Here is a 27,392-nt window from a genome sequence, read left to right as displayed (position 1 = left end):
GGTCATCTCTTAGGAGTAGCGACTGTCCTGGTGCCCAGTAAGTAGGTGACTCATTTGACTAGGTCACTCATTTGACTACATCTCCTTACAAGACAAAGGTAACATCCTGTTTGAAATCTCCAGATAGTTTATTGTCCAATACAGCATCAGATCCCATTAGATAAAAACAAATATGTATTTATTGGAAGTTACAGCAGAGAAGATAGAAAATAAAAAGGCGTAAACTTTAATCCCCTAACATGAGATGTAAAGGAAGTTTCTCTGAGCTGTTCCATATACACAGGTTAAAGTATAAAATGTATTACTTTTCTAAGCATGGCTGAAAGCTGCCTATTGTATAAGCACTGATGATGCCTCTGAGTTCCTGTATAGCACATAGCATTCTCTGGGAAGTAACATGCTGTCTGCTTAGAACCTAGGTCACCAATAGCCCACATCAGCTTTGATTCAAAAGTGATACAATTGCAACCGAAGTGAACTCATACTAGGTTTTTATTTAAAACTTTCTCCTCTTTCAAGTTAGGGAAATGCATCAAAATTACAACTGTCCTCTTTCCTGTCACTAACTCCGTAATCACTTTTATTTAAAACCATAATCTTTATTATGTTCTTTCAACCTGAAAAGCAGGATCATGTATATGCACAATGTATTTCACTAACTCTCTTTGTAAGGCTAAAAGTTGCATTTGCTGAATTTCTGAAAGGGGTGCCATCAACATGCAACTGAACCAGTACTCCCTATTCTGTGCCACTAGTAGTTTTAGCTCCCATCTGCGCTACCAAACGATAGTCCTCAATTTTGTACTAGAAAAATGCAAACTAAGGGCCCTGTCCTGCCAACACTTTCTACTCCCATTAGTAAATGTTTGAAGGATTGGGTCCTTAAAACTCATGGGCCAGATTCTTAGCTGCATCAGAGCTCCCATCAGTTCAGCTGAGGGGTTAGGAATGGGCAAAGTTCACCTTTAGCTTCCTTGAATTCTGGAGTAACTTAGAACTGCCTAAAGGCTGCTTTATCTTATGCCTGGCTGCAGTGATACCCAATGGGGCACTTCCTCAGCCAAGATGGTAGAGTTCTGACTATGCCCCGATGTAATCCCTGTGCCAGATCTCGTGGGCTCCATCAGGTCTACACCCTGTAGGGATTCCCCTACACCAAGGCAATCGCAATGACCCAGTTAAACCAGCTTTTATCAGGTGTTGGGATCTGACCCCATAAGTATAGCTATCAAACAGAGTCATAGTGCTCCAGTTGTTCCAACTTGACACAACTGGTTTAACTAAATTACTCCCAGACTTTGAAAAAGCTTCTAGTTTGGATTAAGAGATGGAACTGTTCTTCCATTGATGATGAGTTGTAATTAAATTAGCGCTTAGATATCAAGTTGATTGATGTCACAAATACCTATGATGGGAAGCTAGACTGTAGTGCATATATCAAAAAGAAAACGTTACAGTGGATTTATCAGAGAGAGAGAGAGAGAGTGTGTGTGTGTGTATGTGTGTGTTTAAATTCAACTTTGTTTGCAAGAGTCCTAGATTTGTCCGTTTTATCATCAGAAGGGACCATTATGATCATTTAGTTTGACTTCAGCATAACAGAGGTCATAAAACCTCACCCAGTAATTTCTGCATCAAGCCCATAAGATAAGTCATTTAATGTATAAGGAGGGAAGACAGTGACCAAAAGGTTTTTTTTTTAACTAATATTTGTGCAGTGGCCAGAGCGGAACTAAAAAATACTGCATCCTGAAAGATTTCTAAGCAAAGCACTAACCACATAAGTGTTTGTACAATTATTGATATTCTCAAATTATTAACAAGTGTGTATGGTGGAGGGTAGGGCTTATTTTAGGGCATTAGGCAACAGCTGCCAGGAAAACAGCAAAATATGGTTATGTTTATATCGCTCTTCAGAGACTGAGAGGAAAGATGTATTAGGGATGTTCCAGATTAGAAGGAATAAAGGAGACTCCAAAATTGTTCACAGTTGGGTTGGCAATGAATAGGTCTTCAGTGACTGGTGTTTAGAGATGGGTAAGTGAAATTATCCACTAACTCCCAAACTAAAAGTTAGTTTTGTTCTGCCTTAAACTGTTATATTAGGTATCAGGTTATTATACAGAGCCTTGAATTTAGAGCATTTCTGGCTGTCTTCTCACCCCGCAAGGATTGAACCTTCTCAACAACCCTTTTCGCCACAGACAAGACACTCTCCTCTTTTGATATCCCCCTGTGATCCAGTCTTCAGGAGGGTGTTTTTATTTCTAAGAGCTAAGTAGAAAATTGCATCCAGGGCTAAACTCCATGATATGGAATTACAAGAGTGAGTGGCTAAAAGACAGGGTTTTACTAGATCACTTGAGAAAGATATCAAAGTGAGATTTGTAGTTGAAAGTTAACACAGCACAGCAGCTGCAGTAAGCAAGCAAAGGCACATCACCCTGCTAGATATTGACAGTTTCTCAACTGCTTAGTGGACAAGCAGAAACTGGAGCATATTGCCCTACCCAGCTTGGGGTTTTCATTTATTTGGAGGGAATAGTCAAAAAAAGAGGGACAGGAGGATCAAGGAGAGATTAGTGGCGGTTTACAGAGAGCAAGATGAAACTGAAGAGAAGGAGGGTGAAAAAAGCCCCTCTTAGTTCTCTTTACTAATAGTTGAATGATACAGAATCTGGCTCCTGTTACCACCACTCTGCTGGGCCTCATCTTTGTCTGCCCTCTGGAATACAGCAGCTCTATCTGACACAGATAGGACACATTGTTGCGGATGGCAGTCAGTTCAGATGGCACAAAACCAGTAGAAACAACAGCTACAAGAGGTAGCAGCAACAACTACAGTAAGAATTTTAAATGGAACTTTTAGTAGTTGGTTTAGGAGGAGCCAAGTAGATTGGGTTTCTTTGTTCACCTGTTTTCCTGATGTCAGTGATCTAGTTTTATAAAGTGACTGAGGGTTGGCCATTATGGATAGTCTCTCTGTCTTTCAACCCCACAAAGCCCAGACTGCGGGATGCATGCAGAGGGGAGTAAACTAGAACACTGGGACTGTGCAATTCTTATTTAAGATCTAAATACTGAGGAGATAGAAAGTATCTAGCCTCTTCTCCCAAGCTACAAATTAACCGAGGTGAACTGAATAATCATGCCCAGTCTAGAGTGGTTTATTATTCAATATTTTGTGACCCAGATCATAAGCAAGAACAGTGAGTAATCACAATGGCTCCATTTTTGAAAAGAAGCCATTTTCCATTTCTAAATAAATTGAGCTACAAAATGTACCGACCCATATTTGGAGGGTGTTTGTTTTCATAGTAAGTAGTCATCCATTGAAGTACAGTTCAGCCATAAACCCTGTATATACACTCTAATATCAGCGGTTACGCTAAAGATTTAAACAATTCCTGGTTTGCTTTTCAGCAGAGGATCTCTCTCATTGTTCCCAGGGAAGAGAACAGCCTTGACATTGTTGAAGTAAACACTCAGTCCCTCCCTGTTCACCGCTTGTTCTGCACTTCTTTCAATAGGTTTGTACTCTTTGTACCTCCTGCAAGGAACATTGTAAAGTTAGTTACTGAAATGGATTCCAGTGATGGTGCATATTTAACATGGTACTGTGAATATGTGAGAGAGCCAAATATTGATACCATGTCCTCCTCCATCCTCCCCCCACAACTGGACACCACCACAGGAGGCTATTGTGACTAATTCTGAATGATCATGTGAGAGCTGCCAGGTCTAGAGAGGTTATTAAGGAAAATAATAGAGGTCCAGAGATGATTTTGACTTGTTATGCACACAGTTCTGTGTTTTCCTGGGAAAGAGAAGTTGCTGTACACCCAGCCTTACCACACTGCATTCTGGGGCAGTGGCATTGGAACAATTTTTATAGTGGAGGTGCTGAAAGTCATTGAACAAAACGGTAAACCCCGTATATGATGGAAATAACTTCAAGCCAGGGGGTGCTACCACACCCTTTGTTCCAGCACCCCTGTTTTGGGGGCAAACACTTGAACTCTTTTCAGGGCCCTGCTCACCATGGAAGCAAAACTGTGCTAGCTGTGACTTTGTGTAAACATGTTTTGTTCTGACAAGCTTCTAGCATGATTTCCCTCACCACTGTGAGTATTGTAGCCAATCTGTGCTCTCGACTACTCCCTTATTATAAGTATAGTCCAGGGGTGCCGGAAGAGGGGGGCCCAAGGGGCCATGGCCCCCCGCACATTTAAAAGGCCACAAAGGCAGGCGATGGGGGAGGGGGGAGAGGAGTGAGCTTGGGTGGGGTCTTGGGGGGAAGAGGTGGCACTGGAGTGGGGCCTTAGGGGAAGAGGCAGTGCAGGGATGGGGCCTCGGGGGAAGGGGTGGGGCGGGGCCTCAGGGAGAAGGGGCAGCACAAGGCCGGGGCATTGGGGGAAGGGGCAGTGCGAGGGCAGGATTTCAGGGGAAGGGGCAGAGGCAGGGCCACGGGGGAGGGCACGGGGGGCACGGATTGGGCTCCTGTGGACCCCCTACACACACTTTTAGGGTGCTTCTGCTGCTCCTGGTATAGTTTTATAATCTGCTTCTAATACAGTTCACAGACAAAAAAAATCCCTGTTCATGCAGGCTCAAACAAACTGTATTAGAAACTTGCTAGTAACAACCATGGTTAAACCTAGTCATAGTAACTGGTAGCAGGGTTCTGCTCTCACACTAAATGAGAATGAACAGGGTAAATGCATGCAGATGGTAATAAAACGTAAGCCTGAAGAACAAGAGTACTTAGTAATTAGAAATAGTGGGAATACTCTTAGCTAGAGCTATGCAAATAATTTATATGATGAATTTGATTTTTTTTTTTTTTTTTTTTTTTTTTTTTTACTGTAAGCTCTCTGGGACAGGGAATGTCATTCACTATATGTTTGTACAATGCCTAGCACAATGGGATCTTGAAGGCCTGATACCGCAATATAAATGTATCTGTTTGTGAATTGTCTGCAAGCTCCTTACTATTTTTCTCAAATGTATTTATTAGTTAAAGTTATTTGATTAACAGTTTTGATTAATATTCTTAGTCTGCAGATCATTCATACACATTTTGTTATGAGTATTCTAAATCTGAAACTTAAGATGTATTGGCTATTTTTGATTGGACACATAAGTCACCTGGTATTATTTCCTCTCTCTGATTGGATGAGTAAAATTTATAGAATCATGTTTCCAGTCTGACTACTTGTGTTGATAAATTCAAAATTTGTTTTCCATGATATTCTTTAATATTCACCCACAATTTGCTGGTTTTATGAGCATTCCGGACAGTAATCTCGTTTGCTGAAATATTTGTGGAAAGCAAACCCCAAAAGGATGCAAACATAGCCAAAGCAAATTCAGTTTTTTATCCATCTGAATATTCATGGAATCATTTTTGTCATCCTGGTCTATGTCTTAACTGTTGGAACCAGCAACTTACTTGTAAAGAAGGAGAGACACAATGATGACAAACGCCACCAAGAAACCTGAGGCGATCAAGACACCTTCCACTGTCCTCGAAGATGACCCTGGAGCTTGAATAACAAATTTGTTTTAAATATTAGCCTCATGTTCTATACAGCGAGGTACAATTTTCCAGCAGTACCATTCTTTCTGCCACATGACTCTAGAAGGTGCAGTATATTTAACACTTACGCTAAACAATAGGGCTCAGCGGCATTCACAGACTGTAGGGTCCAATTCATCTTTGATACCAACTGGGTTATAGTAAAGGTGAATACTAAGAGTGCCTTGTATGTTTCCATATGAAATATATTGTTTGCTGACTGTAACATCAAATACCTTTACAATGTGCAAAGGAACTGCAGGGCTAGTTGGCATCCCACAAGATTTGGAGTTACTTTGCTACTTGCCCAGTTGTTATGCTACAAAGGGACTGTTTAAATTAAGAGTGTAAAATACTTAATCGTTTTATAACCCACAGAATAAGAATTAGCATGTCATTGAGGAGTAGAGTTTGAGGGAGGAGAAAGAATGGACTCTCTCTGGTATCTTTTCATTTGCCCTAGACGAGCGTTCTAGTGATTCCCCTCTCTGGCCCAGGATTGGACAGGACATCCTCCTGAGAGGACTGAGTGTCCGTAGATGGGGTGATTGTTGATGATGATGTGATGGCCCTCCTAGGGGTTGAGTGTTCTGCGTTTGTAATATTGGCAGCTTGGGGAATTAACTCTTGACCCAGCCTGTGATTTCCTCTGTCGCTCTGCCACCAAATTTCCAGTGCACCTCTGAGAATGGCCTTAAATTCAGAGACCATTGCACTTGGATCCAGTCCTAACCCCACCAGATCTGGCCACAGGAGAAACTGAATAAATAAATACTGTTAATTATTATTTACATTTATGATCTGTATTAAGCATCTTAATTCTCCAGTCCAGAGGTTGCTCTTCAATCTATGTGGTGAGTTTACTGATGCTCAGTCATGCTCTTGCTTATCATGTTCACAACTATGTTTATAAAGCAGAGTAAACTAGAGATACACATTGATTTGGACCTAATTTATTAATCCATAATTACTATGTAAATATATTCAAATCAAGGTTTTAAATTAGTGTTAACCGTTGACATAATCTATGTAAACCATACCATCTTGCAGTGTGTTATTATAAATGTTTGGATAAGCCTGACAGTAACGCTAGTTTACACCGTCGTCCTTGTGAAGACAGCAGCCAAGGATGTACATTCCTGTGTGAATCACATATACCCTTACGTGATTTGGAAAGCATTATACATCCAAGGGGCATGTATACATTGTGGAACTACATCCTACCTAACAGTAGTTTAAATACACATAAACTGGACTTTTGTTAAACAATTGTGCTGTACACCACACCAATTTAGGGAGGGCACAATCCTGCAAAGCTCTGAGGGCCAGATTTTCAAAGGCATTTAGGCACCTAAAGATGTAGATAGGTACCCAGTGAGATTTTCAAAAGCGCCTACGCCCCTCACTCCTATTGAAATCAATGGGAGAAAGTTCCACTAGGTGCCGATCTGCATCTTTAGGCACCTAAATACCTTTGAAAATCTGGCCCAGAGTGCCCCCAGCTGTTACGGACTCACCAGATTCGGCCCAAACTAAATAAGATCTGCTGAAAACAGTGTTGTGAATGAACACCAAAGGCCACTTCCTCAGATTATGTAAATTAGCCCAGCAATATTGAAGTCAATGGGGAGGCAGTGTAATCTAGTGGCCAGAACACTAGCCCAGGACTTGGAGACCAGGCTGCACTTTCCAGCTCCACCCCAGATTTCCCTATGTCATTTTGGGTAAGTTCTCAGCTTCTCTGTGTCTCAGTTCCCCATCTGTAAAATGGAGATAATGGCACTTCCCTGCCTTACAGGGCTGTTGTGAGGAGAAATACAATAAAGATTGTGGGGGCATATGAATACTTTAGATTGATAGACGGACCTAAATTCTAATCCTGGTTTTACCATTAACCTGCTGGGTAACCTTAGGTAAGTCACTTTCCCTGTCTGTGCCTTTGTTTTCTCCTCACACCCTTTGTCTCTCTTTTCTACTTAGATTAGAAACTCTCTGGGGGCAGGGACTATCTCTTACTATGTGTTTGTATAGTTTCTCACATAATGGAGCCCAATCTCAGTTGAGGCCTCTCAGCAGTGTCATAATGCAAATAATTAATAATAGACACACTCTCTCTCTCTCTCTCTCTGAAATGGCCATGAAGAGAAGCTATTCACAGATCCTCAACATCTGTTCTATTTGAACTCACCTCCATTTACAGATATAAGGGCACTTGTGAGGGCTTGGCTTGCATCATCACCCAATGTAATGTTTACACAGTAGGTTCCAGGCTCATTGAAGGCTCTTCTGATGGTCAGTAAGCATTGATCAGTAACTTCAACAGGGTCACATACCACATTCTGTGACACCTGGCATGTGGGGTCAGAGACTATTGTACAGGCATCTGTAGGAAGACTGGGGGAAGTGTGAGAGAGAAAATGAATATATACTATTACTAATCCAATTCATAGATTCACTGGGCCTGATTCTCCTCAGCTGGACCTGTTTTATGCTGGTGCAACTCTGTTGGAATCAGTGATGTTAGACCAATATAAAACTGGCCCAGTAGCCTTAATGTTCCATTAAATTAGCTGCTTGGCATAACACTCATTATTTTCTGACTACAGAGGACTTTGCATTTTCCCCACTTCACTCCTGCAAGCATACATAATTTCACAACTATGTCTGGCATCATTTAGACTCAGTTAATATAATGTTACCAGCAATTACACTCATTTCTCAAAGCACAGTATCACCTGGCCCCTAGTTAGTTGATGAAATCTATTAATTTTGGTTCAGTTCACCAGGCATACCATGTAAACTCTTTGGAGATTCTTAGCTGTACTAGTACATGTGGCAGGAATGTCTTGCTAGTTTTAGGATTACTTTCAAAGTGATTATTTCCCAGTTATGTTGCCAAGACTCATCTGTACCTCTCAGTTCTCTCAGATCCACACACTTTCCAGTGGCTAGGAATATTAATGCAATGCTCTTTGCATCCAAGGAATTCCTTTGATGCAAGTTTTTAGTCCAAATTTCAAAATACCTATGGCTAGAAAGATGGCTTCCTCCCAGTTTGAGCAAGCCACTTCCCTTTTTAGTATGAGTGCTGAAGTCTTCCATCTTTGCCTGGAAAACAGAGAATTGCTTCTGCTCACCAACTAGTTCTATTAGTTTTGCTTAGGCATGTCATTTTGGTCTGAAGCCGAAGAACCTGGCAACAATTTCTCTTGATATAACTCATAAATTAGACTTCTATTATCTTAATTTCAGTCAACAGATGGTAATTGCTGTGTTTCTAACTGTTGTTCATGCAACTGCATATGAATGTGGGTAGTATTCTAGTAACATCCAAGTACCTAATTTTCTAAAGAGGGAACTTAGTGAATATACTTACCTCCCTTGGCAGGTAACAACAAAGTCAACCAGGGAGTTTTCACCTTGAGCCACTGTCATCTGGACACTTGTCATCTGAATAATGTTTACCTGAAGGATTCCCTCTAAGGGAGGAAAGAGCCCATCAACCTGTTATGTTACTCACTCAGTGACATGATACAGCAAAAACAATCCACTTAGAATCATAGATGGTCTGTGTTTGAATTATCCTGACTGGCTCTGAAGACTACACCTTTAAAAACTCAATAAGATAAGTGGTTTGTTAATGGTCAGCTCAGGTCTGGTCTCTTTACTATACTCTATCTCACCCCAAATTCCCCTCAAAAAATCTAAGGTGCCACAAGTACTCCTGTTCTTCTTTTTTCAAAAAATCTTGGACATTTTAAGATGTTACAATGCACATAATCTTGCACCCCATTTTGAATAGTTGCCCTCCACTCTAATTAGTGACAAACTCACTCAAATCCTCTACTGTTCATATCTTTTGAGCTTAGCAACTGGATAAACTGGGTTGTAAAAAAGCAAACAATGCCAGTCAGCTAACTGTACGTTAAATTATTAAACCAGACCCAAGCCTGCAGAATAGGTTCTTATAGTTCCTTCTTGTGGTGTTTACACGATAGCAGGTAAACTGAACAAACAAGACAGCCCATATATATGTTCAGTACCATATCAACCAATTTTCCTATTCTCTTATTGATTTAGGCACTTACCTACAATGGAGATAGTAGTTTTATAATGTCCATATCTGTAAATATGGCAGCCTCCATCAGGAGTGTCTTCCATTACACCAGCACTGGTGGGAGAGTCCAGGTTATAGGGTGGTGTAGTAGTGACTGTTGGATTGAGCAGGGGAAAAAAACATATTGCTAGTTGCACTGCTTAGAAAATATTTTGCACAATCTATGTTATGGAGACAAAGTCTAAGTGGATTAATTTCTTTCACACCACCAATGAAGGGAAGCCAAATGATTAAAAAAATAGGTTTTTGCCCTTCTGCTAAATGCACAGTGTGTAAATAAGTGATGCAGTTTATCTCAACGAGATCTTGTGCAAAACTTAAAGAAAACCTGCTTGCCCCAGTATTCTGCAGAGCCATGCAAGAGGAGTAATTTGGATTTCAGATCCCTAGGTCAGTAGGAGCTGCAGAAGTAGCACATTCAGCACATGAGGAGGGAAAAGGAATTTATGCCCCAGCTCACAGGTGATTACAAATGGAATCCAGCATTCTGCACAGAATGAGTTTGCCACTCTTCTCTCTTTTTTTTCCCCTTCTTCTTTTTTTCCCCTCTACTACTGTTAATCATGTCTGTTCCACCCACCTGCAGGTACTTTCACGATATGTTATCAGATGCTTTCCAGTCTCCAGATATATTGTGACACAGTATATAAAGGCCTTCCTTGTCTTGGTCTGTCTCTTGTTGCATACAGTATAGGTTTTACATTGTACTTGTCTGTGAGATCTGTCATTTCATGCTCATATTGTTTATACTGTTTGGATATTTGTATGTACAATGAATTACATCCATTAAACTGAGTTCAAAAACAGTTGTGTTCATCGAAGACCTGGTCCAACACCCATCAAAATCAACTGAAAGGCTCCCACTGACTTCAGTGGATGTTGGACTGAGCCATAAGTTATTACACGAGGCTTTAAGGGGTATTTGATATCAATTAGCCAGAAAGTGGGTCTATCTCCATTTGCATGGTAATGAATCATTCTCTTCCAAGAGATGTTGAAAACAACCAACCAGCTAATGATTATGTCCAGAAGAAGGTGGTCAGACACCTTTCTGGGACAACAAACATAAACTTGCAGGGACAGACATAGGTAGTTAGATCTGACAATGTGCTGCTTTGTCAGGTTTTAATCTTCTTCAAACATACAGGTAAACTAAGTTTAGAGCTCCACTCAGCACAGTGATTATCCTAGCTAATGAATACTAAATTAGCCTAACTAGTGAGCTTTCAATAAGCATCTCTTTTTATTTTTGTTCAAATCCAAACAAACCAATAGCTAAGCCAGAATCACTACTATCACCCCTTTGTACTGCTCTGATGATTAAAAGGGGACATAAAGCTGCATTAAAAAGCCTCCTAGAGATTCCCTTTATATAGGGGGATTCCCTCTAAGTGTTATAGAGTCAGCATCGAGGCTCTAAGCCACTTCTCTCCTAGCTACTGATGTAAGGAGCATGTCTGGTGGGGGTGGGAAGGGCATGGCTGGAGAGTCATCTGCTCTGCATTTGGCCAACAGAACAGCATCTTGAGGCCAAGGACAACTGGGGGAGGCTAATCTAAGAGGCACTGAGGGTCATCCGCAGGATTAAGGAACCACAAAAATGGCATGAAGACACCTTTGTCCCCTTCCCTCTCTGGTCCTGGGTTGAGTGCCACTCAGCCAGACCAGAGCTCCTGCACCATATGCTCTATACTTTGTTTTTTCTTTTTTCTTTTGCCCCCTCTTTCCCCGCCACACTTGCTCCTATCCTGTGCCAACCGAACTTTTATTTAAGATAACTGGGATTGAATGTTGTGACTTGATGTTGGGGGTTTGCCACTGGTGTCCTACTTGGGAAGGGAGGACTGTGCACTGGGTCCTGAAGGGAAGCCGGCAGAAAGAGAGGTGAACAAGCTGAACATGCAGACAAGGCAAGAGGGTTGCAATCCCTTCCTCAAGTTAGTGCTGTGAGGTTAGTATGAGCAAATGAGCCCCTGACATTGTGAATCAAGCTGTAAGACTCATAGAAAATCATTTACTAGAAAATGTTTCTAATAGTCTCCACAGGAGGAGATATAAACTTACTAGCAGGAGTGGTTGACTCAGTTTTGTTTGCAGCACTGGTTGAGTTTTGAGTTGTTGCCCCTGTAAAAGACCATTGTGATAATTAGCACAGCCAAAAATACAACAGCAGTATTATCACCTTTTATTTAGTATAAAGGGTCGTTCTGGCACAGTGCTGGATTAGTTTGTTTGAATCACACACATTTGGTAGCCTCCCACTAAACATACCACATCTTAGCCCTGGTCTGTGGGAGAAAATTAGGTTGACTAAACTTCATGGAAAAACCCACACTCCTTAGTGGCGTAGTTCAGTCAACCTAAGTCCCCTTGTAGACAGCGCTAGGTCGACAGAAGAATTCTTGTGTCAACCTAGCTCCTGCCTCTCAGGGAGGTGGATTACCTAAGTCGATGGGAGAACTCCTCCCTTCGGCGTAGGTAGTGTCTACACTGAAGTGCTACAGCAGCGCAGCTGCAGTGCTGCAGGTGTCCCACTGTAGTGTTTCAAGTGCAGTCATCTGTCTCTAAGCCAGGGAAGGTAGACCTGCAAAGTATGGGGAGATGAAAATGCTTGTTTAAGATTCCCAAATCAATAACAACAAATGACAGATTCCGTTTTTTTCTTAAAATAGGTATTTATCTATTAATTTACACTGGACTGAAATATAAGGAGGAAATTGTGAAAAATGTTATTGACTTTTTCCCCATTTTTTGATTGAGAGTCAAAATTTTGGAGAGAAAAAAAACGTTGACTTTTCAAAATTTGAAACATACTGACCCACTCAACTTTACACTGTAATGATGGTAGCTTTATAATTATCAAAGTTGGAGCTGCAAAACTTTGCAAATATAAAACTTCTATGAGATTATAAATCAGTAACTGAATAAAGGTGACAATTTGGATAGATTTACGGTCAAAACAAAATCTTACAAGCTTGATTCTCATTCACACTATTATAAAGGCTTGTCCACGCTAGGAAATTGTCTGGAATATCTATTGCAGAATAAGTTATTCCACAATAGCTATTCTGGCACAGGCATTGCGCTTTAAATTCACACCCTACCTTATTCTGGAATAACTTCCCCATGTACGCATGCCCTGCTCTGCCAGTGTTGAGGGGCCATAAAGTGAGTGCACATGTAATTTACTCCCCCTTGAAAGCTCCTTTACACTGTCAGGGTATTGTAAATTGGTTTTAGCATAAATTAGAATCCTTTTATATCTGTAACTTTAGACTACATATTTATCCTGTTATTGATTCAGACTCTTAAGTAAGTGTAAATATGTTATGTTTACAAAAACTGTGTAGCTCCAACTTTGATGACCATAAAGCTTTTAAAGGTATGTAATTTTAAAAAACCAAAATGTTGGTCTATTAATGATTATTATTAGTTTATTTCCTAATATTCCTATTGATTGACAGACTCTTACCTGGCGAGGTAGGAAGTGGTGGGGTAGGTGTTGCAGGCCCACAAGGTACAGGTATAATAGCTTGGACGGTCAAATTCAGGCTGAAGTTTCCCTGCAGCGTGTAAGTGTGAGTTGAAATAGAGCTGTTGGATATAAATGAGCCACTGCCATCTCCATAATCCCACTTGTAGAAGATCGCAGAATTATTAAGGTAGTGACTGGGATCATGGATCTTGACATCAAATGTGATAGGAGAATCCTTGATGAAGACAGAGTCTGAGGCATTGCGGTCATTCTTCTGGGACAGTTTCACATATAAAGGAATCTGGTCTGCAGGAAAAATGAAAGAAAGTGAAGCTGGTGTATATGGATGCAAATAACAGACTGCTTCACAGGCCTCAGACTGCAAAGATCACAGTGTAAAACACAAGCCTGCATCATGTTAACTGCCAGGCTTAATTTCTTTAATATAGGTTTCTTCTTTAACTCACTTTTCAATAGATTACAGTAATAAAGTGAAACACTGCAACCAGGTAGAGCGTCATGTGCACCTACTGAAGACCCTATATCTAGTCATCTGGAGGTTCCCTGTCCCATTCATATACCTGCCATTTGGTGCAATCTGATGCATTTAGAAAGCAAAACATTTGCTTGTCAGTAGTATCTTTATTACTATTTAGTGTTTCTAAAGGCCTTATTGTAATTTCCTACATATTTCCCCCAAAAGAGAAGGAAAAACCCTTGAAACTCAATTCATTAAGGAGATTTAGTGAATTTGGGTTGGGGGACATTATAGGACCTCATCCTGCGACCACTGAAGTCAATGACAAAACTCCCATGGGCTTCAATGGGACCACTTGTGGCGAAAGTTGCTACCCAGCATGAGCAAGAGTGTCAGAGTGTGGCCCTTTGTGAATAAGATACTTCGCCTTAGCCATTATTTTATCTGAGATTGTCTAGCTCATAGATAATGAGAGCCTGAGAATGAGGTATAGTGAGCAAGTCTTATACTCCATGTGCAAGAATTGGTTTGTCTGTTCCAGTGGTGCACAAAGGATCCCTTGACTGAACTGTTGCAGTGTGTGCATTTGGGTTGATGTTGGTGGGCTACTTAAATTTAAGAGACAGCCAGAATGAAGGGATAGAAATAATCCCTGGAATACGTTAGCCAGCCTCATCCAGAGAAGGGTGATGAATTTCATCCAGAGAAAGGGTCAGGAAGTCCCTCCAATTTCTTTTCTTTGGACTATTAGTACTAGGGATGCATGTGGGATGCAGACAAAATAAAGGGCAATTTGCATTATGTCCATAGGTTTAAGCTTAGATTCTCATTCCATATGAAAGGTAAGTTAGTTTATGTACACCACAGATTTCTGCTGCTTATTCAAACATTTCAGACAAAGAACAATAAGTAAAAATTGATCTTAAATTTTATTTGGGACAAGACAAATTGCAGGATAGCATGAGGTAAGACTCTGGAGTATCAGATGTTGTAGATAGATTAAAAAAAGTATTCTCTATAGGGTTCTGGATAAATATAATTAGCATAATTCATTTCCATCCCTACTTATATATTTGCAGTGTTAATATCTATAGTTAAGGACACATTTTTCAACTAACTCTTAACAAGTCTGCTAAGAGGACTTATTCCATACTGTTTAGGGTAGCCTATTAGAGATTTCACATTAAAGTTAAAAGCATCACTTGTTTCAATCCCTCCCTACTCTCCCAGATAGCACTTTAGTTGCATTTATGTAACATCTCCACTACAAACACTGCCAAGTATTTAGTTGTGGTTTAGTCCAGCCCACTCACCTGTCACAACATAGATGTCACTTGCTGTTGCAACTGGAACATATGTTCGATGATCTCTTCTGTAAACAGAGACCACCATCATCTGTTTGCCAAGGGTGATATCTGTTGTGTTGATGGAAACAGTTGCTGAAGAGCCTCCAGTTTTTTGGTAATACTGGCCTGTGAACAGGACATGAACTCATATTTTCCTCTTGTGATGAGATAGAAAAAGTTTTATAAAGAGAAGCAGCATTTCTGTGAAATTTTGGATTGTCTAAATCAAAAGTGTATATTTTATGCTCATCCTTCATTTGTGTGAAATGTACTTTTCAAACACACTTCATGTCATTGTTATGTTCCCTGCCATTAAGGTTTTTTTCTGAGTTTCAGCAAAGCAGCCAAAGGCATTAGAAAGATGTGCTGCTCCCACCGATCCAAAAAAAGGCATTTGCCAAGGCACCTTCATCTCCCCAATGCAACTAAATTAGATTAATACCTAAAATAATTTTGCCAGTCAAAGTTAGGAGCCTAAGATTTACAGTGTAGTCAATAGCAGGTAGGGTTACCATATTTGAACATTCAAAAAAGAGGACACTCCAGGGGGGGTGTCGGCCCCGCTCACAGTCCACCCCCCCATCCTCCCATGCTCTGCCCCCACTCTGCCCCAGGTCCCGCCTCCTCCCCGCTCGGCCCCGCCACCGCACCCCCCCTCATCCCCGGCCCACCACTGGCTTGCTGCGTCCCTCCTCAGTCCCCCACCCACTGCTCGCCTCCTCCCACCTGCCACTCACCTCCTCACTCCCCTGCCAGAAACCCCCATGCCTACCCCGAGAACTCCCGCCTGCCACTGGCTCGCCACTTCTTGCCTCCTCACCCCTGCCCACCCACCCGCTGCTGGCTCCCTCGCTGCTCGCCTCTTCAACCCCCGCTGTCCCCCGCTGGCCTTTTCACACCCCCGCTCACCTACTCACCCTCACCTACTCAACCGCCGCTGCTCACTGCTCCCCTCTTCACCCCGCCCTGCTCGCCTACTCACCCCTCCTGCTGCAGGTCCCTCTGGCTCTTAGGGTCAGAGGCAGCCAAGGGGTCTTCACGTGCTGCGCCCACCACAAGCGTGAACTCCGTGGCTCCCATTGGCCGGGAAACGCGCCAATGAGAGCTGCTGGAGCTGCGGAGCAGGGCTTGCAGGCACCGGCAGCGCACAGAGAGCCCTCTGCCCCTCCCATACCCGACCCAACCCTAAGAGCCAGAGGGACCTGCCGGGATGCGAGGTGGGGAGTCCTGTCGGTGCTTACCTGGGGTGGCTTCCGGGAAGCATCTGGCAGATCCCTCTGGCTCCTAGGGTTGGCTTGGGTTGGGGGGGGTGTTGGAGGGCTCTCTACCTGCTTCCGGCGCCTGCAAGCCCCACCCCCACAGCTGTGATTGGGCAGGAGGGAGCTGGTGCAGCACACGGAGACCCCCTCCGCCTCTGTGCCATGGGGCCGTCCACAGTGCAGGCTCCTGCCGGCGGTCAGGCGCCGGGAGCTACCCCAGGAAGTGCCGCCAGCCCTGGGACTTTGGGTTACCATACGTTCATATTTTCCTGGACGTTTTTAGATATTTAAAAATTCCTCCCGGATGACAATTTAAGAACTAAAAAGCTGGACATGTCTGGGAAAATACGGACATATGGTAACCCTAATAGCAGGGATGGGCCAATTATTACACACTCTGTTGCTGGAAGTCACAATCAGGACAAGAACAGAACTATATTCAGCCAGCTTAGGAGTGCTGAAGCAAAATGCACATTGCACCTTCTTTCTAGAGGTGAAGAAACCAGTCTGAGGACCTACAAGCACAAGATCACTCCTGAACCTCAGACTGTTACTTGGTAGTGCTAATTACTAAATCATCTGGCTTCCCCCTTTGCCCTGAAGATTTCCTCTAAATGTTATATCCAAATTGTGATTGAAAAAGAAGTTCTTTTCAACAGTGGTAGCTCTGTGCATTTGCAGTCTTACAGAACATGTCATGGTAGTATATGACTTCCAAACCTCAGAGGAATTAACAGAGCAGCTGCTATTCTCACTGAGCAGCTCGGAATGTGTTTAGTATTCTCTCACTCAACAACTGTTGAATTCCTCTTTGGGGATTGTAATGCACGGCATTAGGGAAACAAGTTAGGACACAAAACCAAGAGACATTTTACTGGACTCACCAACTGTATGAAACAAATAGACTAAGTTCCTCCTTCTCCAGCCAGGATGATGAGGGAAAGGTCTCCCATCTGGGAACACATTATGGGTATTGTTGCTTGTGCAGTTTTCCCAGCCACAGTCATCAATCCACTTAGTCCAGTTGTAGACATACTGGTCAGGAAAGTCTGAGGAATCTAGGTGTAGAAATAGATCACAGATTATTAAGTGGCAAATTTATAAGTGTTTTTATATAAAAGCAGAATGTTTCCCCTTCTTTATTTCTATAGGGCTCATTCATGGCAACAAAGATCCTCAGACACGTCCATTAACTTATCTTTACAATGACTCAGTGAGGCAGGGAATGGAGGTATTATTGTTTCAATTTCATAGTAGGCACTACGGCACCACATGCTTAATGACTTGCCCAAGCTCACACAGGAAGTCTGTGCTAAAGCCGGACACAGACTGCAGATATCCTGCGTTCCAGTCCAGTGCTTTAACCCCAAGACCCCTTTTTCGCAGCACAGTATTAAGACAGATTAAGTGAAAGCTCATGTTGTGCCTCAGTTAGGTGCTCATGAAACTGTCTGGACTATTGTACATAAGCAAATAACAAGGACTGGGTTATGTAAAGATGTGGGAACCACATGCCTATGGTGCATCATGAGGAACAAGGCCGAAGACATAGGGCCCAGTCCTGATTGCACTGAAGTCAATGAAAAATACCTATTAACTTCAGTGGATCTGATCATGCCCAGAGAATTTACACCACCAAAGCAGAACATTTATTACATTTAAACCACAATATTGTTTTTCGGTCGTTTTTAAATATGGAGCAGGAGGAGAGGGCATTTTCAGACTAATGTTCACTACATCACAATTCCTCTGTTCTTTCTAATTATAATCCTAGATATTTGCTGCTTGGTATGTTTTTATTCCAACGAAAAAATGTAGTTGTTTTCAAGAATTCTGTTGGCTCACAGAGAAGATGCCAATTGAAGCTGTCGGTCCAAATTCTGCTGCCAGCCCCTTAGGACAATGCCGTCTCATTGAGGTCAGTGGGGTTCCACGTGCATTCTGGCCCAATGGGAGCTGCAGCTGTGAAACTCTCAGTAGAATTTGGCTTGCTCTTTATTTTTCTTTCTTTCTTTTGTCAGAAGAGCCAGTTGTGTCATTTTTAAATAAGTGCCATGTAAACTGCAAGCACCACTAGAATCAGAAAAATATATGTTTCTTCATCGGAAAAGCACAAAATTAGTAAGCATAGGAGAGATACAAGCATTTCAGTCATTACACTGTGAAGTAAGTAGAAACTATGCTATTCAAGTAGTGATTGACATCTCTTGAAATTGATTGGTAGAAAGTGTTATTTAATCTATCTGGACGTTGGAACAAAGGTTTATTTCTGCCAAGCTGCAGCAAATAAAAACATTAGGTTTATGACCTTTTTTTCCTAGTTTAAGAGGTATAACGAAGGCCAAAAACGTTTTTTATTTTAAAAAAGATATTTTCCTCTGCTTGTTTTTTATTTTTGAAATATCAGTAATGTAAGATCTGCTCTTCCTTCGGAGGTAGCCATATAAAGATGTTATTTAGTGAACTCTAAACTCCTTATTGAAGAGTCTCAGTTTTACAAATCCAGTTAGAAAAACCCATATTACTGATATAACATGCCAGTATTCAGTCCAGTGACTGGGCAAACTTGCAGCTGAGCTGAGCAGCAACGGTTTTTCTGGGAGCCAGATTAAAACATTTTATAATGGAAAAAAATCCATTTAAAGTTCTTGACCATTATATGTAGGTGGTGCAGATGGGTAAAAATAAGACAATCATCTTCTGAACAAGGACCTTTTGTGTGACACAAGTCAGACATTATTGTAGTTCTCAATTTAACAGGGATAGAACTGCAGCCTGGAAGCAGAATGCTGATGGTTCCAAGTGTTCATGACACTTTTGTAGACCACAAATGCACCAGTACCATTGCCAGACTGGTTCATAATATAAGGGTATTATTGTTACCTACCATTCCTGCAGTTCCTGTCATATACTATGTTGCTGTCATTATCTTCTTTCTGGCACCTGGGAAACTTTAGGGTCACAGTAAAGGTCACATTTGATCCTACTAGAGCTGGGCTGTCAGAGGTCAATCTGGCCACCACCTTTCCTCCTGAAGAAATTAAGATGAGATTTCATTTATACATCAGTCTTTTTGAGTAGCTATTATTTTTATTTGTGCACAATGTAAACAAAAAAATCATGTTAAACTTATTACAAAGACTGTAAGAGCCAGACCCCCAGCTGCATAAACTTGTATCACTCTATTGGCTGCAAAAAGAGCTACACCTATCTACACTTGCTGAGGAGATGACCCTAAGTGTCTCTATCACTTCTTAAAACATACTATGCTCCATTGTAATGACCTTCCTGAAGACTCTCTTTTGCCCCGCATTTAACCATCTGAGCTACTGCATGCCCTTAATATCTAACCAGAACAACAAAAATTAGAAACTTTGTACTTAAATAGTTTGGAGAAGACCAATTAGAAATTATTAGTATGATTTTTTTTAAAGTACTATGTAACTTTGGGGCACAAATCTCATGTACTTTCAGTGGAATTTGTGATCCTAAGTCACTAAGGTGCTTTTCAAAATCCAAAACTATACCAGTAAATTAGATTTATTGGGCCAGATTCTAAGCCAATATAAATCAGTGTAGCTACACTGCAGCCAATTGAAGTCAACTGTTCTCTAGACATTCCTCTACTATAAACTAGAATCAGATTTGTACACAAAAGAGGCAGCATATTCCAGAGGACAGCTCTTTTGTCTCTATCAGAAGGTGTAGCCTTTAGTCCTGGGCCCATAACCAGTGGTGATAAAACTGCCATACAATGTGCTGGTTCTTCATAGAAAGTGTTAAACTGATCCAGTGATGTGCCTTTGGCGTGGAAGTTGAAGATCCCAACCTACTGGCGCTTTTCACAGAGAACAGGGGATTTTCCCAGTGGCCTGGCTAACATTCCTTTTCAATAAACCAGATTTTAATATCTGAGGCTGTGAATTATTACTGAGCAGATTTTGTAATGGCGGCCATGGCTGCTTCGTCAGACAATGTATTAAGTACTATTATCTAGCGCATTACTGTGTAGAGCAATTTTGAGATATGTACAGTACAAAAGGCACTATCTATAACTTTCTATTCTATCGTATAGAATTTCTGGCTACATTTCCCAGAGCTTTAGGATTTCATATCTAGACCTACCTCTCCAGCAGTCCTTCCATCTAGGATCTCCTTTTTCCCAGAAAGGATAAAGCTTTTCATTCCACTGATTTTGATCAGGATACCAGCCATGTAGCTTCTTATGGGACCTGACATGAGAAGAAGATCTTCCATGGCTCATCACATCTCGAAACTCTAGATAGAAATATGAGCAACATAAAGTATGAATGTTTCCACTGCTCCATTTCACAATACTAAATTCTTGCACTGAACGCAAAACTCTTAATCGATGGACGTGCTTGGAACTTTATCATTATAAACAAAGCTTATGTCTTCCAGTCTATTGACAATGGAAATTCCTCTGAATTTAGGCTATACATATTTCATCCTTTCCTTACTTTAGGACATGTTCCAGTTATATGAAAGGGTTCTTGGAGGGATAAGATCACATGGATGAACATTTTCCAGCCCTTCTTTTGCTCATTTATACTTTCTCAGAACTTTTAAAAATATTTTCAGTGGCTTATAAACCAAAAGAGTTACATGTAAACTGTCAACAGGTGATTATTAAAAGAGACATTAGGAATGTAATAGTGAGCTATTAGGCCCCAATCTTGCAATGAGTTCTACACAGGTGGACCCCTGTGTCCATTAAAGTCCATGGGAACACGCATGAACATAGGTATCTGCCGACATGAAATGCATTGCAGGATTGGGGCTTTACTTATAGTTTAGTACCTAAGGTACCTGAAGCATTCAACAGAAGGGGGATGGGAGGAGCGAGGACACGCCGCACAGGCCCCCCCCCCCTTCCCTGCCTCCTGAACACCGCAAGCCAGCTGATTGCTGTGGGCAAGAGGCAGGGGAGGTAGGTGGGAGGTGCGCTGCGTCCTCGCTCCTCCCCCCTCCCTCCTGCCTGCGGCAATCAGCTGGCTTGCAACGTTCAGGGGGCAAGGAGCGGGGAGGAGCGACGACTTGGCATGCAGGCTCCTCCCTCCCTCCCCTGCCTCCTGCCTGCGGCAATTAGCTGGCTTGCAACGTTCAGGGGGCAAGGAGCGGGGAGGAGCGATGACTTGGCATGCAGGCTCCTCCCTCCCTCCCCTGCCTCCTGCCTGCGGCAATCAGCTGGTTTGTGGCGTTTGGGAGGCAGGGGAGGGAAGGGGAGACTGCATGCCAAGTCCTCGCTCCTCCCCCTCCCTCCTCCCTCCTGAACACCGCAAGCCAGCTGATTGCCGCAGGCAGGAGGCAGGGGGAGGAAGGGGAAGGCGCTGATCTGCGGGGTCTGCCGGCGGGTGGGAGGTATTGGGGGGGGTGGCGTAGGGGAGCTGATGGGGGACTGGCAGCTGTGGACAAAGCAGGCAGCCAAATGATGTTATGGCAAAGTATTGCACAACTTTAAATGGAACATGTTCTGTAATTGAGCAGGGACATACGATCGAAACAATGGTAAGCAAGAGGACGTTAAGTGGGGAGTTACTGTAACTTAGATCGATCCCCCCCGCCAGCTCCCCAGGGTAGACCAGGCCTAAGAAGGCTGATGTGTTTAATGCCTATTTTGCTTCAGTCTTCACTAAAAAACTTAATTGTGATCAGATGCTTAACACAATTAATATTAAACAAGAGGGAAGGAATACAAGTCAGAATAAAGAAAGAACAGGTTAAAGAATATTAGATAAGTTAGATATATTCAAAGTTGGCAGGACCTGATGAAATTCACCCTAGGGTACTTAAACTAGCAGAAGCAATCTTTGAACCATTAGTGATTATCTTCAAGAACAGGACAGGTGAGGTCCCAGAAGACTGGAGAAGGGCAAGCACAGTACCTATATTTAAAAAGGGGAACAAAAAGGACCTCAGGAATGTATACTAGTCAGCCTAAATTCGATATCTGGAACAATCCTGGAACAAATTATTAAACAATCAATTTGTAAGCACTTACAGGATAATAGAGTGATAAGTAATAGCCAACATGGATTTTTCAGTAGTAAATCATGCCAAACCAACCTAATTTCCTTCTTTGACATGGTTACCGGCCTAGTGAAAAGACGGGAAGCAGTAAATGTGATATATCTTGATTTTAGTAAGCTTTTGACACAGTTCAACATGGCATTCTCATAAGCAAACTAGGGAAATGTAGTCTAGATGAAATTACTATAAGGTGGATGCACAAATGGTTAAAAAAACATACTCAAAGGGTAATTATTAATGGTTCGCTGTCAAATTGGGAGGTAATATCTAGTGGAGTTCCTCAGGGGTCTGTCCTGGGTCCATTACTATTCAATATTTTAATTAATTACTTGGACAATAGAGTGGATAGTAGGCTTATAAAATTTGCCAATGATGCCAAGGTGGGAGGGGTTGCAAGCACTTTGGAGGACAGGATTGAATTCAAAATAACCTTGATAAATTGGAGAATTAGTCTGAAATCAGCAAGATGAAATTAAATAAAGCCAAATGCAAAGTACTACACTCAGGAAGGAAAAATCAAATGCACAAGTACAAAATGGGGAATAACTGGCTAGGCCATAGTTCTGCTGAAAAGGATCTAGGGGTTATAGTGGATCACAAATTGAATATGAGCCAACTGTGGGATGCAGTTGTGAAAAAGGCAAATATCATTCTGAGGTGTATTAACAGGAGTGTCATATGTAAGACATGGGAGGTTATTGTTCCACTATACTCAACACCAGTGACACCTCAGCTGAACTATTGTGTCCAATTCTGGGCACCACATTTTAAGAAAGATGTGGACTAATTGGAGAGTCCAGAGGAGAGCCACAAAAATGATAAAAGGTTTATCATGCAGACATGTTAAAAAAACTGGGCATGTTTAGTCTTGAAAAAAGGAGACTGTGGGCGGGAGAGAACTGATAACAGTCTTCAAGTATATTAAGAGCTATTATAAAGGAGATGGTGATCAGTTTTGCCTCATAACCATGGAAGATAGGACAAGAAGTAATAGGCTTAATCTGCAACAAGGGAAATTTATGTTAGATATTAGAAAAACTTTCTAACTGTAACAATATTTAAGGACTAGAATAGGTTACCAAGGGAGGTTGTGGAATCCCTGTGTCTGAAGGTTTTTAAGAACAGGTTAGACAGCTGCCAGGGATGGTCTAGGTATATTTGGTCCTGCTTCAGTGTGGGGGGATGGCTAGATGACCTCTTGAAGTCCCTTCCAGGGGATTTCTATGATTCTATAAATGGGTATGGAATACTCTGACTCTTCTTAGGGTACCCAGAGGCATGTTGCTACCATCTGTCTTTAGTGTGAGGAAACTTTGTCTGTGCCTGCCATGGGTCAGATCCCCAGCTCTACCAGCCCTGGGCAACACACACACTCCCCTCTAGGACTTGTAGCCCTGCTGTCACTCTACAAGTTAGCAGTTGACACACCCAAGCATCTCCCTGGAGTGTCCAGCTCCTGATCCACTGGGCACTTGCAGTATTCACAAATTCGCTGCGTCCAAAGAAACAGTACACCCCCAGCTCTTGTGCTTAACACTCAGCACTTAGATATGTTTATGGTGAAATCTAGTATACATTTATTTGACAACAAAGGAAAGAGATTCAAGGGAGTAGAAATGTTGGAAACAAATGGTTACATATAAAACAAAATCATAACATGCATTCTGAGCAAAGATTTAATTAACAAGATACTTTCATGTCTTGTGGAGAATCCTTATAGCACTTTTCAGCTAGGCTGGCTTTGACCCTCCTTTCATGAGACAAGCACACCATCAGTTTGGATCCTAGATGAAGGATTCCTTGTGCATCTTTGCACCCCAAGATGTACTAGAACAATCCTTTGTCTTCATTCATAAACAGGACCCCTCCTGCTGTTTTTTTTTCCTGAAGAATTCTTCTCTTGTAGATTTTATAATGTCTTAATTTGCATCTGGCTCAGTATGCAAACAGGCATACATTGTGAGGCACACAATACACAATATACAGATGGCCAGATACGGAGATAAGTAACAGTTACCTCCTGATGACCTACCTTAACTCCAGGACCTTAAGAATATAATCTCCAGTATAGACACCTAACTTCTTTGCTATTATTGGTACATACGCTTCTCAATTATTATGATGACCAGTGGGCTACTGTCTCTCGGTAGAGACCTCACATGCCACCCTTTGGTGAACTATTATGCATATATCTGACCCAGGGGATCCCTGTAAAACCTCATGCACCCCTTGTGCAGTTGTGCCCTCTCCCAGTTGGCACCATGGGGTCCCTGGAACACACATACCCACACATCTCACTGTAATCTGTTTAGAAGAGACCAGAGCGTACTTCCTCCTGTCCCCATTCAAGCCCTGGCAAGAAATATTTTACATCCCAAAGTATTAAGACCATCTGTACATTTTTCTAGATGCTGTGCTGTATTATCTTATCTAGCTAAAGAGAAGAAAGTTTCAACAGGCATTTTTTACTGTGAAATTTGCAGAAATTGTTCATATCGCTGGATGTACCGCTGCAGTCATGGAGTTGGTTCACTTTATAAAGAGAAGGACTGCTTTATGGATGGATCACACAGAAAGCCATGAGAGCAGCCCCTGGACCATGTCCCTGTCCCCCGGAGCACACTGCCCAGAGCATGTGGAGGGTCCAGAGCTCCCCACAGCAGCCTGGGCTCCCTGGGTGATTCTTAGCATGACCCAGCTCCAGCTTCCAGCTTGGCCAGGGGGTGGGGATGTGGTGGGAAGAGGAGGAGCAAGGGGTAAGGCCCTGTGGCAAGGGGGGGGAGGTTAAAGTCCACCTCAGCCCCCCACTGGGAAGAGGCTGGCACCACTTCTGGCACCCCTGTGTCCCTGGAGTATAGGGGAGCCCAAATGTTTTTTGTTCCCAGAGCACCAATAAATCTTAATTTGCCTCTGTGCCTATAGTGGTGTGTTATGTGCTCAGGGGTCCTGTCACTTCTCTGTAGTTTAGAAGCGGCGCCGTGCAGATATAGCTGGATGAAGCGGTGTTTGCACAACACTGTGATGCCTGAGGTGGAGGCAGGGAAGCAGTGCTGAAGAAGAGGCAATAGCTGCTTTTTTTCCACCCGCCTTCCTACTCACTGAGGCTGCTGCCAGACTGGAGTTCCTTTTGACTGGTCCCGTGTGCACCACTCTCTGTGCTCGGCCAGCGCTGCTGCTAGCCCCTCCCTGCTCTGTGGGGAATTGTGCCCTACAGGGTCTTTGGGAGGGAGCAGCCTTTGACCTCAGAAGCATGCAAGGGCTGCAATTGTGCCTGGCCTCTGCAAAAGGGGTAGAGGGCTGGGGAAGACTCCTGGCCCCCTTCCCTCTTCATGCACTCTCCCTATGGCCAGCCACAACCTCACGCTTAATGTGTGAAACAAATTGTTATTGCCAAATGGATAATATCTGGATTCAAACAAAGTGCCCTGCAACTTTTGGGATTTCCTGCATGACTGGACCGTGGCTTGTATGTTTTTTCCATGACAAACCATCAGCCCTAATCATAATTTGGCCATCACAAATTCTAACAAGGTAAGCTCCTATGGCATTTCTTCACTCGTTTGTAATTTGTTTATCTCAATCAAATATAAGAAGTTTCACAAGCTTTTGGATTACCCAGCCAAGGCATTTTTCACCCTAGCATCTACTTCAGCACCAGTCCCTTTAAACCACATGGAGATGAACTGAGGGGTAAGAAAAAAGAGACTTTATTGAAGTTTTTTCCTCCACTTAATTATACACAGCCTTCATAAGCAAGTGTCAGTCATTACCACATGTGGAGCAACTGAGTCCAAAGCAGCCAGTCTAATAATAAAACCCAAGAAAGTGATTCTTGTTAATAATGACACCATACTTTAGTGCTATTGGAAGATGAGTTGGCGCTCCATGCACCCTGCTCCCAACTCAGCTGAGCTCCCATCCCTGAGCTTGTACGCTATCTCTGGTGGAGAAATGGGGAGGTGAGGAGAGGTTCAGCATTCCCTGAGACAGTGTGTTGCCCAGGGAAGGGAAAGGAGGCCAACTGAGGCTCAGTCCCCACCCCTAGACCTTTATCCCTGAGCCAGTAAGTCAACCATGGACTCCTGGAAGGTCAGCAATAGCTCAGTCCCAACCGGTCCTGCCCCTCTGTACTCGAGAGGGTCTGTCAGACCTAGAAAAGAGAGAGAGAATTCCAAAGAGACTTAATCCCCTCCCCAGGATCCATGACCCGTTGTCAGTGTGGAGAGGGAATGGGCTCCTCCCTGAGACCCTTGTTTCTGAATTGGTGAGTCACATCCAGAGGACTTTTCCAGAGATGGGGAAATCAGCAGAGGCTCGTTGTCCCAGTCACTGAGCTGGTGTGTCTCATCCGGAGGTGTGGGGAGATCAACAGAGGCTCAGGACCCATCAGCCCGTCACCCTGCCCCAGGTGTTACAACAGGTAGCAGAATAGCTCTCTTCATTCCTATCCCAGCTCAGATCACATGTGCAGCCACAGCGGCAGATAACCCCGAGCTGGGTGGGCTGCAGCCTGAAAGCACCCAACCCCTGAGCTGCAGCAACCAAAGCAAAACACATTTCAAAATAGCAGCATAGTTGTGATCACACCATCTCAGCAAATTAAACCTGGGGAAGTGGGGGGAGATGAGGGGAAAGAACCAAGGCACTCACGTTTGGCAGCAGCATACAGAACTCCTTCGGCCAGGAGCAGGACTCCGAGGAGGAGGAGGAGGCAGAGACCCTTCATGGTGTGGGAGTGTGTGTGTGTATTGTGTCCCCAATTCCTGCACAAGTTAACTCTCTTCAGAAAAGTGAGAATAATGTTTATCTGCTGCCCTCCTTGTCTGTGATTAAATGGAGAGCCCCAGGGCTCATCATGTGATGGCATTAAGCAGAGATGCATGATTTCTTGTCTTCAACTCAACTCCCTGCTCATGTGCTTATGACTCACTCCTCTCACTTTAACATTCACTGGCATTTTTAAGAGACACACTTAGAAACATGCCATTCTCCCCACAGGCATTCTTAGACCAAGTTTGCTCTGTTTCCAACTTTTGTAGATGTTTGTTTTCAAATTAAAGCCATTTCCCTTCAGTTACCTCTCACCTC

The 27,392-nt window shown here is 42.7% G+C and overlaps 1 protein-coding gene across 1 annotated transcript; it reads right to left on the bottom strand.

Moving 5' to 3' along the window:
* Positions 1–109: 109 nt before the first annotated feature.
* GPNMB (glycoprotein nmb) lies at positions 110–27,225 on the bottom strand. Its single transcript, XM_005290852.4, has 12 exons — positions 26,955–27,225; positions 20,379–20,531; positions 19,141–19,284; positions 17,138–17,311; positions 14,962–15,120; positions 13,168–13,476; positions 11,760–11,819; positions 9,667–9,789; positions 8,955–9,057; positions 7,767–7,972; positions 5,453–5,546; positions 110–3,550 (listed from the first exon to the last, which is right to left on the bottom strand). The coding sequence occupies exons 1-12, from the start codon at positions 27,184–27,186 to the stop codon at positions 3,397–3,399; spliced, it is 1,911 nt and encodes a 636-aa protein (XP_005290909.3). The 5' UTR covers positions 27,187–27,225; the 3' UTR covers positions 110–3,396.
* Positions 27,226–27,392: the final 167 nt, after the last annotated feature.

Source organism: Chrysemys picta, chromosome 2 (genome assembly GCF_011386835.1).
Source record: "Chrysemys picta bellii isolate R12L10 chromosome 2, ASM1138683v2, whole genome shotgun sequence".
NCBI classification, from domain to species: Eukaryota; Metazoa; Chordata; order Testudines; family Emydidae; genus Chrysemys; species Chrysemys picta.
The sequence above is the reverse complement of the archived record's forward strand: the minus strand, read 5'-3'. Positions and strand labels throughout refer to the sequence as shown.

What these genes read in the sequence shown, in the direction of transcription:
- GPNMB (XM_005290852.4), bottom strand. Translation starts at nt 27,186, where the DNA reads ATGCATCTCTGCTTAATGCCATCACATGATGAGCCCTGGGGCTCTCCA. An exon ending in ACCACTTCCTACCTCGCCAG is followed by an intron (nt 11,820 to 13,167) that starts GTAAGAGTCTGT and finishes GGTCTTTTACAG; the next exon opens with GGGCAACAACTCAAAACTCA. An exon ending in GTGTCTCTCCTTCTTTACAA is followed by an intron (nt 3,551 to 5,452) that starts GTAAGTTGCTGG and finishes TGTTCCTTGCAG; the next exon opens with GAGGTACAAAGAGTACAAAC.